Genomic DNA, 20,353 nt, shown 5'->3' with positions numbered 1-20,353 from the left:
CAACAGAAGATGATTGGGAGCATTGAAACATGTAGTAGTGAAGACAAAAGAGGACTGAATAGGCAAAACTAAGAAGCCCAGTAAAAATTACTGAATAATTTATAAGATATTGAATTCACACTGAAGTGACAAAAGTCATGGGATACCTTGTAATATCAAGTCTGACCTCCTTTTACCTGGCTAACGCACCAATTCGACATGGCATGGACTCAACAATTTGTTGGAAGTCCCCTGCAGATATATTGAGCCATGCTGCCTCTATAGCCACCCATAATTGTGTTGCCAGTGCAGGTTTTTTGTGCACAAACTGACCTCTTGAGCATGTGCCATAAATATTCTACGAGGCTCATCTTAGGTGATCTGGATGAACAAATCATTCACTTTAATTATCCAGAATGTTATGTATACCAACTTTGAAGAATTGTGGCTTGGTGATACATTTGGGAACATGAAGTATATGAATGTCTGCAAATGGTTTCCATGTAGCCAAAAAAACTGTTTACAGCCAATGATTGGTTCAGCTGGGCCAGAGGACCCAGTCTATTCCATGTAACCACAGCCCACACCATTATGATACCATCACTAGCTTGCACAGTGCCTTTTTGACAACTTGGGTCCATGTAGTCTGCACCTCTCTCAAACCATACCATCACCTCTTACGAGCTGCGATCAGGACTTATTTGACCAGGCCATGGTTTTCCATTCATCTAGGGTCCAACCAATATGTTCATGAGTCCAGGAGAGGTGCTGCAGGCAATGTTGTGCTGCTAGCAAAGGCACTCACATTGGTCGTCTGCTGCCATAGCCCATTAAAGCCAAATTTTGCCACACTGTCCTAACAGATACATTCATTGTACATCTCATATAGATTTCTGTAGTTATTTCATTCAGTGTTTCTTGACTTTTAACACTCACAGTGCTACACGAATGCCCTGCTTTTAGCTATTATGTGAAGGCCATTTTCCATTGTGTTGTCCATGGTGAGAGGTAATGCCAGGAATGTGGTATTCTTGGCACACTCTTTGCACTGTGGATCTCAGAATATTGAATTCCTTAATGCTTTCTGAAACTGAATGTCCCATGTGTCTAGCTCCAACTGCCATTCTGCAGTCAAAATCCATTAAATCTCATTGTATGGCCATAATCACATCAAAAACCTGATAATACCACCATTTTTATACGTGCATATCACTATCCCATGATTTTTGTCACGTCAGTGTAATTGATGGAAGGAGGAAATATAAAAATGCAGCAAAGAGGTAGAAATTATATATGTCTAATAAATGAGAGTGACAGCAAGTGCAAAATGGCAAAGCACAAATGGCTGGACAAAAAATGCAAGGATGTACAGCTAGGAGAAAGATAGATGCTATGTGTAGGAAAATCAAAGAAAACTTTGGAGAAAAGAGAAACAGCTTTGTAAAAATTGGAAGCATTGGTGGGAAACCAGTAATAGGCAAAGAACGAGCTGTACAGAAGCCCTGTGAAGGGAGATGAACTTGAAGAGGAGGAGGAGGAGGAGAGAAGAAGAAAGTGATGGTGTGGGGTGACTGGGTGATGGTGATGGTGATTTGGGAAAAATGATACTGTAAAAAGAATTTCACACAGCATCAAAACACCTAAGTTACAAAAGGCCTTTGGAGTCGATATTTCCTCAGAATTATTCAGTTCTGTGTTAGAGAAAGCCATGAAAAAACTAGCCCATCTGGTGTGTAGGATATATGAGACAGACAAAACAGACTCAAACTTAAGAAAGAACATAATAATTCCATTTACAAAGAACACAGTAGCTGACAGTTGTGAATACTACCATATTTTCAGTGTAATGACTCACGGTTGCAAAATAGCACCCTTTGGGATGATAAATTTTGTTTCTGTAGAAACATAGGAATGTGAGATACAATATTGAACCTATGAATTATCTGAGAAATTTGGATGATGAAAGGCAGATGCATGTTTATAGCAATTGTGGTTATAAATTTAAAGAAAGCATTTGATAATACTGACTGGAACAAAAACTTTGAAAATTTGGAGTTAGAATTGATAAAATGCAAGGAGTGAAAGGTTACCTACAATTCATACAGAAACCAAACTGCATTTACAAGAATCAAAGGGCATGAAAGGAAAGGTTTAGTTGAGAAGAGAGTGAGACAAGGTTGTAAACCACCCCCAATGTTATTCAATTTGTACACAAAGTAAGCAATACATGAAACCAAGGAATAATTTGGAAAGAGAATTAAAGTTCAGGGAGAAGAAATAAAAATTTTTTGAAGTTTGCTGATGACAGAGGAGACAAAGGACTTGAAAGAGCAGTAGAACAGAATGGACATTGTCTTGAAAAGAGATTATAAGATGAACTTCAACTAACGTAATACAAGACTAATGTGATGTCACAAAATTATTCCAAATGAGAGTGAAGAAATTACATTAGAAAGAGAGACATTAAAGTAGTAGATGAGTTCTCTGTTTGGGCAGCAAAAAAACTCACAATGGGCAAAGTAGAGAAAATATAAAGTGCCAACTGGCTATAGCACAAAAACATTTTTGAAAACAAGGAATTTGTTCACATTTATGCTGATGGTATACTCATGCAAAGGGTGAACATTTTTAGCAAAAATCTGAAGAAGTCATTGATTGGTTTACTTTACATTTTTATATGATACTCTAATGAATATTCAAACAGACATAAGCTGTATAGATTAAAACTGTGTACTGGACCGAGACTCGAACTCGGGACCTTTGCCTTTCGTGGGCAAGTGCTCCACATTTCTTTCAAGAGTGCCAGTTCTGCAAGGTTCGCAGGAGAGCTTCTGTAAAGTTTGGAAGGAGGGAGATGAGACGAGGTATTAGCAGAAGTAAAGCTGTGAGGACGGGGCATGAGTCATGCTTGGGTAGCTCAGTTGGTAGAGCACTTGCCCGCGAAAGGCAAAGGTCCCGAGTTCGAGTCTCGGTCCGGCACACAGTTTTAATCTGCCAGGAAGTTTCATATCAGTGCACACTCTGATGCGGAGTGAAAATCTCATTCTACAAGCTGTATATTTTTTCTAATCAAGAATGTTCAGGTTTTCTGTTAAAAAAGACTATAAAAGAAGATGCTGTACTGTGCTGTGAAAATATGTGCTTCATTTTCTTTCTTGGAGCCAGTTGTAACTGTGACAGCAGGGTATTTAAACCATTAGATAATATCTCCCATACATAAACTGATCCATTAGGACCACTGCCAACTGTGAGGCTGTATTCTGCTTGGTGGCACTGACGGCACAGAACATGGTAAGAGAAGTATATGAGCAGAGCAGAGATGAATGGGGGATCATTCTACTGATGATAAGTGGCACAAATGCAGAAATCTCCTGACTTAAGCGAATTTGATAGAAGCCAGATTGTTGTGGCCCACTACCTGGGAGTGTGCATCTTGGAAATGGCAAAGTTGGTTGGCTGTTTGCATGCTATTGTCATGAGCATCTATGGAAAGTGGCTGAAGAATGCTGAAACCATGAGTAGGCGACAAGAAGCTGCACATCCATACCTCATCACAGAACATAGTGATCAGAGGCCTTCTAACTCTCTAAAGCAGGATAGACAGCAATATGAGACAAATCTGATGACAGAGCTGGTGCAGGGACAAGTGTTTTAGAGGCTTTTTAGTGGACAGTGTGAATGTGGTGTTCTGCAGCACAGGATTGGGCACAGGATCATCGAGATTGGACTACAGATCAATGGAATCATAACCTGGTCAGATGAATCCTGTTATATTGTTAAGCCATGTCGATGGTCATAAACAGATATGCTGTCACCCATGCAAATGACTACTCGAAACATACAGTGCCAGTGGGAGAGGCCTGTGGGAGCAGTATTATGTTATGAGGGACATTCACCTGGGCTTTCATGGGGACTGCAGAAGTAATTGAAGGCACCATGACATCTGTGGACTGTGTGCACATTATTAGGGACCACCTGTAACCCCTTAAGCTTGATGTCCTCCCCAACAGTGGTGACATCTTCCCGCAGAATATCTGTTCCTGTCACAAGGCCAGAATCATGCTGCATTGGTTGAGGAGCATGACAGTGAACTCACATTGATGTCTTGGCCATCAACTTTGGCTTATCTGAATCCAGTGAAACCCAAAAGGGAGGCTATTGGGCACCAGCTCCATGCCCATAAACCATCTGCCTGTAAATTGTGGGAATTGTGTGACCTGTGCATAGGCATCTGGTGCCACAAACCTCTGGAAACTTATCAAGTACTTATTGAATCCATGGCATACAGAATGACTGCTGAATTGCATTACAAAGGTGGACCAGCATGCTTTTAAGTAGGTGGGCGTAATGTGTTGTATCATCAGCTTATTGTTTCTCCAAATATCTAATTTTAAACAAAGATTTATTGGATAACAATGTGCTGCCTTAAATAAAATTATAGGAATGGCCAATCACCAATACCAAGGCTGATGCATGGAACACAGAGACATTTAAGAGGAAGCAGCATTCACATTAGCTTTTAAGTTCTTGCTCTTTTTCTAACAAAAGTACACACTTTCACACACATCAAAACAGGCACTCCCATGGCCACAGCAGATCTTATTATTAATACTTGGTTACTGAAAGCAGGCAGAGACTTACCATACAGGATGAAAAGGAAAGATGGATTGTTGGGGAGTTGTCGGATGCCGTCCCTAACAATCAGTCTTTTCTTCTCATCCTGTACAGTAAGTCCTCCTGACCTGCAGTTCTGGGTCAATTTCCTGAAATGTACCCATTTTCCTGGACCTCTCCAGTCCCTTTTTCTTCGCCTTCTTCCATCTCCCTCAACACTTCTGCCTGAAGAAGGGGCCACTGGCTTCAAAAGCTTGCCAACTACAACCATCTTTACCATACAAATTTGAAATACTTTCAGAAAATCTGACAGAAGCAGTTACTCAAATAAATTTTCTTGTAAGAATATGCAATAGAACTGATCCTACAATTTCAGATGTAAAACAAAAGTCAGGATTAGTTTCTACATAGGAGGCAAGAGGGGATACTTGCCCCCTTCTGGAATCTAGGTGCAGGAGTTTTATACTTAACAGAATGCTCATAAATTCCTAGCAATGATTCTCTGTGACTTAACTAACCCGCACATTTAACTTTTCTGAGTTCAGTGGGAAATATAGTGAATTTAGCAATCACCTTTTATGTTGGATTTGTTTGCTTGTCACATTGTTCTTTGGAAATTATGATGATTCCTTAGTGTGGCACCAGTTTCGGCGCTGTTCTGTAGTCAAGATGCACACAAAACCTTGCAGAACAGTACCAATACAGTGTACACAATATTTTTTTCTGTTTTTTTTTTCTCATAGAGCCCTTATTGAACTCATAAAGGATGGATCAAACACACTGATGTGTGGATTCCCAGAACAACATAAACATGGCCTGGGCCTGTCATTCATCCCTGATTCCTTCAAGTATGTTCTTACTCAAGCTGCATAACAGGATCATGACAGTATTTAACCATTTGTTTGTGCACAAATAAGACCCTTGATGGTTGCTAATTCTACATTCAGTTTTATATCTGGAAGATTCTGAAGAACATAGTCATATAGGTATGTATATCTACACTTAATATATGGGACCAATTCATGCATCAAAAAACTATTTTCTGCACTAGAAGAGGGGGAAAACAGCGTGAAACTTCCAGGTAGGAAAGATGTCCTGCCCAAGCATTGTGATCTCCTCAACCCTAAGGGATGGTATCCAACATTACATTTAGTCACAAACTACAAATTTTACATTTGAGTTGGCCTGGCAGCACAGTAATGTCACAAAATGGAGACACAAGGACTTCCTTGTTTCTATTTTAAGCTGTTAAAAATCGATTCTATGAGTCAATTTAAGGGTAGTTTTGGGAGATTTCCCAAGCTCAGCTAGTCATATAGTGCCCCTGGGCTACATTTTAACCAGCCCAAAAAAATAATTTTCAGAGCTCATTTGTTTCACTTTTCTTTATACCACTCAACATAAAGAAAAGAAGAAAATGTGAAAGCAGTTCAGTAAAACCATTAATTATCAGGCATAAATTTTTATAAATGAACTTTAGATTATGTATGTTATGAGGCAACTAAACCACAATTCACAATTCAGCACCAAAGTTGAATAACTCTTGTTTAAAGTTTATTCTCTGTTTCTCCTCTTTGAAGTAAATTAATGTACAGTAGCATTTTTGTTTGGTTATTTTTGTTGATATCCAATAGGGTTTTCTGAACTGTTCTGATTTTTTTTCTATTTAAGGTTTGTGAATTTTTAGCTTCAACCTATCATTATTGGAATATGAACACTTTTGTGAATAGGTCTAACTTTGTTTCATAAGTCATTAGATACTCTGTATTTAATCACATTAGGATGTAATTTTAGATCATTGACTCAGTCTGCAAGATATGGGAAATCCTTCAGAAAAGGGGAATTGGAAGGCTGACTATGAGAAGAATAAAGATAATGTATCAAGAAAATGTGAGTTGTTTAAAAACATGAGGTTGGAAGACATAGAGGTTTGAATAGAAAAATAAACTGAAACAAGAGAGTGCACTATTTCCTCAACATTTCATCACTCTTATGGAAGAGATGATGACAGGGGTGTAGCATGAATAGGAGATGAAAATATAAAAGTAGAGGTGTTCCAGAGATTTATTGGTTTGGGGAAACTGAGAAATGCAAGAGAGGCTAAATGTATGGGATGAAGTAGTGGGATGGTATGAAGTGAAATTAATGCAAAGAAATGTGAAATCTTAAATGATTGTGTCAATGAGGAATAAGAGGGGAGTCGAAATGGAAGCAAGTATCAGAGGGCAAGTGCTAAAGAAGGTGGAAAGTTTCAAGTACTTGAGGAGTATAATAGAAGACAGAGGGAAGAATGAGAAGGGGTATGTAAGCCCATGGTTTCCTGCAGAGTGTAAGAAGACTGGTTTGGAGCAAGGAAGTAGTGCCAAAATCAAGCAAATGTTATAGCAAGCATATTATGCTCCAATACTCATGTATTCACCAGAAATATGGATAATGAACAAAACGCAGATGAGCAGGATACAGGCTTGTGAAATGAAATTTTAAAGAAGCAGAATGGGGTTAACTAGAGTGGGCAAAGTAAGGAATAAGATGGAGAAAAAAAACAATAGATGAGAGGCCCATGCAAGAGACCACAGAGAAGACAAAATGGCATGGGCATGAGAGTTGGCAGGAAACCGAGGCAGGCCCATGAAATGACAGCTGGAGGTAAGAGGTTCAGAAGAAGACTGAGAGACAGATGGATTGTTGGAGTGAAGGAATGTGCAATGAAGAGAGGAGATGACTGGAACAGAGTGGAGAGAGAATCATGGTGGGATGATAGGGAAAGATGGAGAGGTTGATGTTCTACACAGATCCAACTATGGGCTGGAAACTGTAGGAGGAGGAGGAGGAGGAGGAGGAGGACAACAACAAGAAGAAGATAATGATGATGAATCATTTTACATCCATGTTCATGTAAATAACATAAAAGGGAATTAAGTACTTTTCATGAAGTATCAAAATATGCTGTCTGTTTAGCTATAAAAGCAATCTACCTTAAAAATACTAAGTGCAAAAATATCAATTCTATAAGATACACTTTTAGAATCTTGCCCTCTCTTGGCAAAGTTTCTACAGATGTACATGACAGGTATTCAGATAGGTAAAATAGAATGATGTAGTGAATTTAAATATCTTTGAGAAAATGTACAGCAAAATAGAATAGAAATATATACAATGGGTGTAAAAATGAAGAAACAGAAACAGCATGTGGATCAGCTAAAAATATTTACATCAGGCAGAGCATCTCTGTACATACAAAACTGAAAAATTGTGCCTCAGTTGCACTGCCACAATGTATAAGTATGAATGCTGACAAAGAATTTTAAGCTGGAAAAATAGAACTGCTTGAATTCTTGGAGTGATTGATTAATGGAGTAGTGTTGGGTGTTCTACCAAGCTGTTGTTTCCACTTTAGGCATAAAACACGAACAACAACTTGGCAGGACATCCAGAAGCCCACCATTAGACAACATAGGGTTGGAAACTGAGAAGTAATGAGGAGATCTACCAAAACATACGGTGCCCATAATTAAAATTCCAGTAGAGAGAGAACAACTGCTCAGAGTGATTTCAAATTTGAGGAGCTTATTATTTATGCAGCAGGAAATGTCATGAGAAAAAAATGAAAACCTGGCCAACAGATGGCACTGTAAGCATCACAGTATGCACACCAACAGATGTGACAGATGGGTGGCACATGGCCGTTTCTCAGTTTGTATCCAAGATGCCCACATGACTGTCTACATGAACGGTCATGGAATGTTGGCAAAGCTCTTTTACAAGAACGGTTATTATGCACCAGTAGCTCTGCAGTAGTTTCAGACACTCAAGGGTATGAAAAAAGCATTCTTCCAATGTCTAAGAGTTTCACGACCATGATTACAAAATTAAAAAAGACAGATTCTTTTGAAGTGCAGAGTGGCAGAGGAAGGAAAGCAATTGATCCGACATCTGTCAAAGATGTGGCTACAGTATTGCAGGAGGGGTCAAGTAGTGGCATGCAAACTTGCTGTGCACTGGGAATTGCCCGAATATTGGACATGCCTGTGAGCATGGTGCACAAAATCCTACAAAACATCCTGCATTGCTATCCATACAAAACCAAGCGTGTTCAGGAGTTGCTTCCTGCTGATCTTCCAGCAAGAAAAATGTTTGCTCTGGAATTTCTTCCTCACATGGAAATGGACAATGAATGGCCATGACACATTCTGCAGACAGATGAAGCCCATTTCTAACCTCAAGAACACGTCAATATGCAGATCTGCAGAATACGGGCAATGGAAAGTCTGCACACACATTAACTTCTAGCATTTCATTGTGCAAAGGTGACTCTGATGTGAACTGATGGTATCACTTTTTGTAGGGCCATATTTTTTGAGTTGATCCTTGTGGGTCCTGTTACCTGTACTGTCGCTGGTAAATGCTATAAGAATCTTCTACACATCAATGTCATCCCAACCCTTAAACAACATGGATGTGTGGGTTGCATCATTTTTATGCAAGATGGCACTCCTCCACACATTGCACAGCCAGTGAAGTGGCTGCTGTAGAGGGATTTCAGAAATGCTAGAATTATCAGCCATTATTTTCCTATAGTTTGGCCATATAGTTCAGCTGATCTTAATCCTTATGACTTTTAGCTGTGGGGTTATCAGAAAGATGGTGTGTTCAGTGCTTCAGTCATAAATGTAGCTGAACTGAAGGCATGCATTGCACAACACATTCTTTATGTGCCCACTGAGACAAATTGGTCTATTGTGGGACATGCTGTTCCTCAGTTTCAACTTGTGGCAGAAAACAATGAACAGCATCTTGCACCAGTCGCATGACAATTAGAAACAGACCCAATTTTGCTTTTTATGCAGTTTTAAGCATCAGGACAGTTAAAAACTGATTTTTGACATCCAGTGTGGTAAATCCATGATGTGGTGTATGGGCTTGCCTAACTAACTGTGCAACAACTATTGACTGTCAAACTTGTGTGGTCATGCACATTGGACCGTGCAGATGATGTAATGTGCGAATCAAGCCACAGCCATCATATTGTGATTCACCTGTCATTTGCAGCTAACCCCATTTATGATAAGATGCTTATGGTGCCATCTGTTTTTTTTCCCCTCATACATTTCCCCCTGTGTTAATACTATCCTGTTCAAATTTGACATCATTCTGAGTAGTGGTTTTGTTTTTACAGCATTTTGAAACTGGGACTTTAATTGTGGATACCATGTATGTAGAGAATATAAGAATTAATAGCAAAGAGAAGGTTAATATTCTTTGGACACATCTTCCAAATGAATGAGAACCAGCTAACAAAACAAATATACTTGTGAAAATAATTTATTGTGCAGCACAGTCATACTTATTTCAAATGATATGACTTATTTTGGCTATCATCAGATCACAAAATACATATTATGGTTCAGTTCTATCACTGAAGACACAACATTGTCAATAACTGACAATGTGGTTTCCTCAGTGGTATGACTGAACCATGACATGTTAACAACAACAACAACAACAAATTTTTATCATCACATAACATGCTTCATAAATAAAACATTGTGACATAGATGACTTGTCAATTTTTAAGACTAATAAAGTAATCTAGGGTGACATTGATATGTATTACTTTACAGAGTTATCACATTTTTTTTAAAAAAAAGAAAATCTATGGTTATGGCATATACGATGTTACAATTTAGAGAGATACTATATTACATGGTAATAATTCAAGAAATCTTCTACACTATAGTTGCAGTTACTTTTAAAATATTTTTCAAGATCACTTTTCATCTTACAGATTTTATTTATAAATTTCATGCTCATGCCCATGTAGTGTGGAGTTTTTCATATATGTTGAGTCTGTTGGTAGGTAGTATGTAAGGCTTTTCAAATTGAAGTTTGCAGTTTTGATTCTTTTTAGCTCTCACCATGGCTTGAATTATTTATTTATTTATTTATTTTTTGTTAGTCTAAAGGCTTTGAACAGATTACTTTTCTCAGACCCCCCAGAAAATTCTGCTATACTTAACTACTGAAACAAAATATGCATAATACACAGCTTTTTAACTGCTAAGTCAATGATACTAGATAAGACATTCATGACATACACAATATTGTTCAGTCAAGTGAGAATTCTGTCTACATTACTGCTCCACAACATATTTTTATTTATTAAGACACCAAAGAATTTGACACTGCTTGTGGTTTCCAGCTTTTTGTCTGTGTAGCTTATTTCACTTATATATCATGCTGATGGTTTCAACGTGTAGTGAAAAATTTCTGTATTTGCAAATTTTGATTTCAAATTATTATTTTTTCCTATGTCTCCATTTCCCCAAGTGCCTACTTAATACAGTGGATGAAATTTTCATTGGTTTTACAGCAGACTATCATTGCTTAGTCATCTGCATAGAGGATGGTATCTATCTCAACCTGGCATGGCATATCATTGATATCATACAAAAATAGTAGTGGCCCGAATATTGAGCCTTGTGTGGCACCTAATTGTAAGAGTTTCTAGCCAGAAAGGAATTTCTTGCCACTGTTATGAACAAGCACCCTTTGTTTTCTTTTTGCCAAGTATGATAACATCCAACTAAGAGATTTTTCTTGAAAACCACAGCTAGTCAGTTTTTGAAGAAGCCAGTCATGATTTACAGTGTTGAAGGCTTAGTTAAGATTGCAAAAGATGCCTGTTACACACACTTTATTACTGAGACAACTGCTAACTCATGCTTATGAACTTGGTTGAAAAGTTATCGTAGTTCTCATTTGTTGAAGTTTGTATGCTGACTGACCAAACAGTGAGACTTAGGTTTTTAATAAATATCTCCACATTCATTTGCATACGTTGTGCTGAAGCCTTCGCTGAAACCACATTGATTGCATAAAATAGTATTGTGGGATGAATTATGACATTCTATCTGGTCACACGCAGCTCTTTCCAATATGTTTGAAAAATTTGGTAACAATGAGATAGGCCTATAGTTTTCCATTTAATCTCGTTTGCCCTTTTTGTGAACTGGTACAATTTAGCATAGTTTAACTGATCTGGAAAACACCTCTCTTCAAAAGACTGCTTCGTTATGAGGGAGAGTGGGTATGCAATACATGACATACTGGTTTTATTATTCTAGTGGTAACCTCATCTAAATCCAGCTGAATTTAAAATTTTTATGTGCATTATTGTTTTAATGACAGCAGAACTTGAAACAGGTGAAAATTGAAAATCCAAGGAATTTCTTTCCGTCATTCTAGAAATTGTACTTGGTGTTGAGGAGTCACCAATTTTGTTACAACTAATGAAGGCGTCACATATCACACTGGGCTCTGCACTGTCCTGCCATTTATCATTAGTTTAGAGGGACATTCTCTTCATTTCACTGCCAAACTCACTTCTTATAACAGAGTAAACAGCATTGGATATTTTTTTAATGCATGTATTGTTTGCAGTATGTTTTACTGGTTTAACTACTTTGTCAAATGTTTTTTTGTATATGGTAACATATTTAAGAAATTTAGGATTTCAATTACTTTTGCCTCCATATGCTGTTTTGTCTTCTTGATGATAGACACTCTAATTCCTTTTGTTACCCATGATCTACTTTTATGCAACTCAGTCCATACTGTTATAAAAGGGAAGCATTCATTGAACATGCTAATGAATTTGGTTGCAAAGTTATTGTAGTTGTCATTTGTTGAAGTGGGTTTGCTGACTGATCAAACCATGAGGCTTTGTTTTTTTATAAATATCTCCACATTTTCTTTGCAGGAGTTCCTACATCTATTTGTTGTGCAGCCTGAATTTCATTCTGATGATATCATAAATAGTATTGCATTGTCTGATATTCCTAAAATTAAATACATTTTTCTTTGATATTGTAATTGTGACTACTTACAATATTATCAATACATGTTGCTGCAACTCTCGTGCATAGGTCAAAATTCAAATTTAGCCCATTTGTGTCTACCAGTCTTTAAATGTGAAGCAGATTTGTCATCAGTTCTTATATCTATGTTGCAGTCAGCACATATAACTAGTTTCTTGCACAGTTTTTCAGTTTTTAATTTATGTAACGGAGTTTCAAATTTATATAAAAGCACAGAGAACCCAGGTATGTGATATATACTGATGATTAACATGTTATACTCCTTAAATTATATACAACAACTTTCAAAAGTAAGTTCATATACATACATTAATCCTTGTTCTATAGATCATGAATACGACATTTCGTAATGATGTGGAACATGTCACTTTACAGAAAATAATTAATTAATTACAGTTAATTACAGTTACTACTTCATATCTAAGAATTTGTCTATTGAATAGAAGGAGTTGTCATTCATAAATTCTTTTAATTTGCTTTTAAATGTTGGTTGGTTGTCTGTCAGACTTTTAATACTACACTCCTGGAAATGGAAAAAAGAACACATTGACACCGGTGTGTCAGACCCACCATACTTGCTCCAGACACTACGAGAGGGCTATACAAGCAATGATCACACGCATGGCACAGTGGACACACCAGGAACCGCGGTGTTGGCCGTCGAATGGCGCTAGCTGCACAGCATTTGTGCACCACCGCCGTCAGTGTCAGCCAGTTTGCCGTGGCATACGGTGCTCCATCGCAGTCTTTAACACTGGTAGCATGCCGCGACAGCGTGGACGTGAACCGTATGTGCAGTTGACGGACTTTGAGTGAGGGCGTATAGTGGGCATGCGGGAGGCCGGGTGGACGTACCGCCAAATTGCTCAACACGTGGGGTGTGAGGTCTCCACAGTACATTGATGTTATCGCCAGTGGTTGGCGGAAGGTGCACGTGCCCGTCAACCTGGGACCGGACCGCAACGACGCACGGATGCACGCCAAGACCGTAGGATCCTATGCAGTGCCGTAGGGGACCGCACCGCTACTTCCCAGCAAATTAGGGACACTGTTGCTCCTGGGGTATCGGCGAGGACCATTCGCAACCGTCTCCATGAAGCTGGGCTACGGTCCCGCACATCGTTAGGCCATCTTCCGCTCACGCCCCAACATCGTGCAGCCCGCCTCCAGTGGTGTCGCGACAGGTGTCAATGGGGGGACGAATGGAGACATGTCGTCTTCAGTGATGAGAGTCGCTTCTGCCTTGGTGCCAATGATGGTCGTATGCGTGTTTGGCGCCGTGCAGGTGAGCGCCACAATCAGGACTGCATACGACCGAGGCACACAGGGCCAACACCCGGCATCATGGTGTGGGGAGCGATCTCCTACAATGGCCATACACCTCTGGTGATCGTCGAGGGGACACTGAATAGTGCACGGTACATCCAAACCTCATCGAACCCATCGTTCTACCATTCCTATACCGGCAAGGGAACTTGCTCTTCCAACAGGACAATGCACGTCCCCATGTATCCTGTGCCACCCAACATGCTCTAGAAGGTGTAAGTCAACTACCCTGGCCAGCAAGATCTCCGGATCTGTCCCCCATTGAGCATGTTTGGGACTGGATGAAGCGTCGTCTCACGCGGTCTGCACGTCCAGCACGAACGCTGGTCCAACTGAGGTGCCAGGTGGAAATGGCATGGCAAGCCGTTCCACAGGACTACATCCAGCATCTCTACGATCATCTCCATGGGAGAATAGCAGCCTCCATTGCTGCGAAAGGTGGATATACACTGTACTAGTGCCGACATTGGGCATGCTCTGTTGCCTGTGTCTATGTGCCTGTAGTTCTGTCAGTGTGATCATGTGATGTATCTGACCCCAGGAATGTGTCAATAAAGTTTCCCCTTCCTGGGACAATGAATTCACGGTGTTCTTATTTCAATTTCCAGGAGTGTATTTGGCAAATGACCAAAGATTTTTGTGGGAGCATAATTCACGCCTTTCTGTGCCAAAGTGAGATTTAGTCCAGAATAGTGAATATTGTCCTTTCTTCTAGTGTTGTAGCTATGGACTTTGCTCTTATTTTTGAATTGGGATGCGTTATTAGTGACAAATTTCATAAGTGAATATATGTATTGCAAAGCTACTGTGAAAATCCCGAGTTCCTTAAATAAATGTCTGCAAGGTGATCTTGGGTGTGCTCCAGCTCTTATTCTGATTACACACTTTTGTGCAATGAACACTTTTTCACTTAATGACAAGAACATATTCATTTAGATAGCTAAAATTCTGTCTCATTTCATAGTTCACCATGGGAATGGATTAATATGAATGAGCCTCCATACTTGTTAGTTCTACAAAAGCTGGTGGCTTGCTTGTAGCCTGGAAATGTGTTGAGGAGATTGATATTTTCAGTTTTAAGCCAATGTTCATTAAGACATATTACCTTTACTGAGTCTTTCATACCTCCTCGAGGAATTTGCATATCATAAAGTTTGCTGATCATTCCTTCAAATAGACATCTGTTGTTCAAATGCGTAATGAAATTACTACTGTATATATTATCAGGTAAAGCATCTTTATAACTACTTTGTTTACATGGCAAAGGAACTTCCACCTGTGTCTTGAATACAACTTAGAGTTGGGCTAAATTTTTATGGTCTGAAAGATTTTGATTGTGCTGGATAATGAATTATTTTCAGAACAGTCAATTACTGTATGTCTCCAGCTCAATTGAATTATTGTTCTTTCCAAAATATTCATGTATTTCTAGAAAAAGGAGTAAACAATAACAAGGGGTTACAGATTAAAAAAAGAGCTAGAAATAAATAAATCAAACATACAGAAATAATAGAAAGGAACTGTACTAAAAATGAAGTAGTAAATTTAGTAAGCTCCTGAGACAAAAAAAGTAAGAAATCAGGAACTGTATGGGTAGGAGGACTGTTGACCTCAGATGTTGAGTCCCATAGTGCTTAGAACCATTTGAACCATTTGCATGGGTAGAATAAAGTGAAAGACAACATGGGAATAGGATCAATGTTTACTTGATAAAAAGGAAACAACAAAGGAGGAACAGAAACTGAAGTTGGTACATGATCCCAGTAGGTCAGTAGATCAACTGATTCTCATTTGTTATCTCAGTCATCACAGTCCCATTCTTACCAGTCTTATTACTGCAATGACAGCAATCAACAATCTGAATGCAAATAAAGAATATAAAATGTTGTCTGGTGCATTCCATTAAGTGTTTCAGATAATTACCTAAAAATCTCTAAGATTGCAGATACAGCTGTTACTACCGACCTCCACATATCATATTATTACATTACCATAAACCAGTGTTTAATTTAACTAGCTGAAAATGACTGGATTCTTTTCAAATGGTGTTTACTCCTTACATAGTTACATATTTAGTTGTCTCTAAGTGTTTAGTTTGTATGTGGAGACACTTTAAGATTTAAAAAGATGTGCTACTCCAATGCAATCACACTGTTAAAATTTGTTTTATAGGTCACCAGAAATTCCTATTTTCTTCTTAAAGTCACATATATGTACATGGATGTTTGACAGGTGCAATTTTTGTTGTCTTCTTTTTTACTTCATCTTATTTATTTTTACAAAGAGCGTACATTAAAAGAATGAAAAAGAGACTGAATTATTTAATGATTTTTTTCTTTTATTGTACAAGATGTGATCTGATCTCAACAATGACACCACCTTAATTTTAAATCTCACTAGCACTGCCTCAATACTTTTGCAACATGACCTGAGCTGAAGGAAATTTTGGCTGTATCCACAAATAACTGGGTCATTTGACAAATACTTAGCAGGGTGACTTGGCCTCCTTATACAGCTCAATGAGTATCATAATCCAAATGAATCATAATTAACTACAGAAAAATAGTAATATTAATTTATGAGATTTATTATTAAATACTTGAGATGAAATAATTCCACTTCCTACTTTCAACAAATAAATGTGTTGTTTTGCCTGTCAGATTGTATTTTGCATGACACTTATTAATTTGTTTTGGTACTATTATAACAGTAAATTTATATATGATGTGTTGTAGAAAAGTGTGTCTAAAAGACTTTTTTTAAAAAATATACACTACTTAATTGAGTGGTGTTCACAGGGGAAGAACTGGAAAACCTTGCTAATGGCATAGCCAGTTTTGCACCACCACATTAGGATCTGAAGGTAAACTTAAGCGCTTAGGTTGAACTTCTGCATTTTTACACAGAACACTAAACATTATATAGTTGAAGCAGGTGGAAACTGTTATTATCTCGTGCCTACTTCTGGTCACTCATGAGGCATTATTTCAATTACTTCCTATATAAATATATTCGTCAGATAGATGATCTATTTTGGGAGTTCCATATTTTTTTCGATTGTGGCAAATCATATCTCCATTGCAGTAGGTCCTCTTATATTAACAGGGATGAAGCCAGAAGCTGCTAAGAAGGGAGCTGAGTGTAGTAGGCAGCTGCTGGAGACAGGCATGGATAGGATATGCTATACAAAGGAAAGTAAAAAGTTGGTTTATTAATCATAGGATAACTGGTTTAATGTAATGTTATTATTGTTATGAATTAATCGTGAAACTGAAGGAAGTGGCTCAGCCAGTGTGAAAGTTGTGATTATAAGATCTGTGGGCAATAGAATGTGATTTGCTTATTGAGGATTTTCAATTAAATTTGGATATAATTATAGAAACATATTTTGTTTAACAAAGTTCCAAATCATTAATTAAAGAAAGCAAATAACAGACATTCAGAAATAAATACCACAGCTTCAAATAGCTCTTCAGTGAACTACAATTCGCACACAAAAATATTGTGCACCATGCAGAATTAGTGAATAAGGCATCGGCATTGTGTAAAAGTACCAAGTACTGACTCACCAACAAAACAGGAAAGCATCTGTCTGTCTCTTTTAAAAATGTAGCATTGTAAGCAGAAAACTTACCTAATGCTACACGAGCACTGGTTGCTTCGTGATTGATCCAGAAAGATACCCATGACAGCATAACAATTAATATTGAAGGAAGATATGTCTGAAATATGAAGTAACCAATGTTTCTCTGAAGTTTGAAGGATAAGGAAAGTCGCTGATAGTTCCCAGTTGCCAGTCTTTCTTTGCGGTCATTGGTTCCATATCCAACAATTGTGAACTGAGGTAGTTCTGCCTCCTCCACTCCTCGTACTGGTGTCTCCTTCCAGTACATTACAACATCAGATACAGTGTACCCATCTGATGGAAAAAATGGAAACATAAATTTTCAGAGAGGTGCATAAGTATTATCTGTTGCCATTACATGCAGTGCAATATTACTACTATTTGTGTAAGGAAGAGAAAGGTCTGTTTCATTCACATGTATTACTGGTGCAGTGAACTGAAGCTCACACTTAAATTTTTTTTTCTGATTTGGTTAATAACTTCTTCAGAACACAATGGGTATCAGGACAGCACTCCCACATCATTGCAAAGTGATCAGTTTTTGCTGTAGCTAGCAACGAAACAGAGAATGTATGGGAGTACATGTATGTCATTTTTCACCATCCAGCACACCAGCATGTGTGTATAAATTATATATATTAGGTTGTGTTCTGGGTGTCTTAATAGCTTCAAGGGCTCATTGTTTCACAATGGCAATATAAGTTTTCTTTTATGGAAAATAATTCTTATAATCTTTTTTGCATTGGCAGGTGTAACTTGGATATTGCAAGGCAGAAATATGTTGGAAGAAGTAGTCTGTTTTATAGTGACAGTAATTTACTTGTATATAACAGAACAGTTCGGTGAAATTATTTTGTAATTAGAACTAAAAAGAACAGATGTTGAGTCATTATTTGCATTTCACTTTTTTAATGCCCAACAAGGCTGCCTCTTTGCTGTGCCATACACAAAGATATTAAGTTTTGATTACTGTGCCCAATCCTCAGCTATACCTTGTCACCAGCATCCTTACTGTTCTCTTTAAAGGTATGGAGATGTAATAGAGAGAGGTGGATAGAACTTTTGGAAAATCTGAAAGGGGGTATCCAAAAGAAACCAGAATTATTATTTAAAAGTAACATATTTTCAAACTGTTTACGAAACAACCATATCCCCTTAAAAATATTCTCCATTACAACTAATATATTTGTCCCACCAGTGCTTCCATTGTTCAAAACATTTTTGTAGCCATCTTTAGAAATGGCTGACAGCTCCTTCCTTGTTTTTTCTTTACGTCTTCAATGTTGTCAAACTGGTGTCCTTTCACACCCATTTTCATGCGTGGAAACAAGAAGAACTCTCACAGGGCCAGGTCAGGTGAGTAAGGTGTGTGGGGCAGTGGAATCATGCCATTTTTAGCCAAAAACTGTCTAACAGAGATGGCTTTCTGGTAGGTGTGTTGTTGTGGAAGAACCAGTCCCCTTTCTGCCACAAATCTGATCTTGTTTGATGAACACTGTTTTGTAATATCCTTAAAACTTCCAAATAAAAGGTTCAATTAATGGTCTGACCTGTGGGAACAAACTCTGACTGAACTATTCCCTTGGCATCAAACAGACAAGTCGGCATTGTTTTGATGTTTGATTTGACTTGATGACATTCTTTTGGATGGGTGAGAATGACGTATTGCATTGACTTGACTGTTGCTTCGTTATTGGGTCATAACCATAGTATTATGACTCATCACCAGAAATGACCTTTGACAGAAAATCTGAATCAGTTTCAAGCTGTTGTTTCAAAGCACAACTTGTTGCAACTCGACATTCCTTTGGATTGCCAGTCAGAACCCAAAGAAGAAACTTGGAAGCAATCCTTTCCATTCCCAAATCTTCCAGTAAAATTCACTGAACCAAGCTCCAAGATGACCCACTAATCTCTGACAGTTGATCAATTGCCCATTGATGGTCTGTGAGCATAGGCCCTCAGATTTTTTTCAATATTTTCATTGATTTGCACAACTGATGGACATCCAGAATGAGACTTCCTGGCAGATTAAAACTGTGTGCCAGACTGAGGCTCGAACTCGGGACCTTTGCCTTTCGCAGTCAAGTGCTCTACCAACTGAGCTACCCAAGAACAACTCACACCCTGTCCTCACAGCTGGTGGAATTAAAGCTGTGAGGACGTGGCGTGAGTCATGTTTGGGTAGCTCAGTTGGTAGAGCACTTGCCCGCGAAAGGCAAAGGTCTCGAGTTCAAGTCTCGGTCCGACACACAGTTTTAATCTGCCAGGAAGTTTCATATCAGCGCACACTGTGCTGTAGAGTGGAAATTGCATTATATCCAGAATGAGGTTTCTCTTCAATTAACATGTTGCCATTTTTAAATTGAGCAAACCACTTGTATTCTTGAGTTTTTCTCATAGTGTTATCTTGGTAAGCTGTTTACAACATTAAAGCAGTTTCAGCAGAATTTTTACTGAGTAGAAAACAAAATTTCATAACCACACATTGTTCACTTACACATCCCATCATACGAAAACAAAACTAGAACAAAGTGGTGCTAGTAAAAACAATCACTGCAGATAAGCCAGGTCAACAACACAGGTGGCACAGAACTGGCAATGACTTGCATTATACACTCCTAGGACAGAAATGCATACTACACAATCTCCTCCTATGGCAATGTTATTTTTTTAGGTACCCCCTCGTAGATATGACCAGAAGTAGTCAAAGGGCATGGAGACTGCTGAGGAGATTATTTAATTACCTGGTTAAGAGATCTGTATATGCCACATTTCTGCTGATCAAACTGTTAAGAATGGTAAACCAGATGGTCACATTCATAAGTCTTCAACTAAATTATCCAAATGTTTGGATGTGTAATTAAATGATCTGTCTTAACTATTTGCTCAAGAGCAACCCAAGTGGGCAATATCAGGTGCTGAAGTTGGC

The 20,353-nt window shown here is 38.3% G+C and overlaps 1 protein-coding gene across 4 annotated transcripts in view; it reads right to left on the bottom strand.

Annotated features, from left to right (window-relative positions):
• The window catches only part of LOC126354266 (gamma-aminobutyric acid receptor subunit beta-like), a 298,711-nt gene that overhangs the window by 14,742 nt on the left and 263,616 nt on the right, over window positions 1-20,353 (bottom strand). For all 4 annotated transcript variants that reach the window (XM_050003798.1, XM_050003797.1, XM_050003799.1 and 1 more), the window contains one exon: window positions 17,431-17,715. In XM_050003798.1, coding sequence (XP_049859755.1) covers window positions 17,431-17,715 — 285 coding nt within the window. The remainder of the gene's footprint in view (window positions 1-17,430; window positions 17,716-20,353) is intronic.

Source organism: Schistocerca gregaria, chromosome 3 (genome assembly GCF_023897955.1).
Source record: "Schistocerca gregaria isolate iqSchGreg1 chromosome 3, iqSchGreg1.2, whole genome shotgun sequence".
In the NCBI taxonomy this organism is placed as follows: domain Eukaryota; kingdom Metazoa; phylum Arthropoda; class Insecta; order Orthoptera; family Acrididae; genus Schistocerca; species Schistocerca gregaria.
Note: the sequence above shows the minus strand (reverse complement) of the source record. Positions and strands in the feature narration are given on the sequence as shown.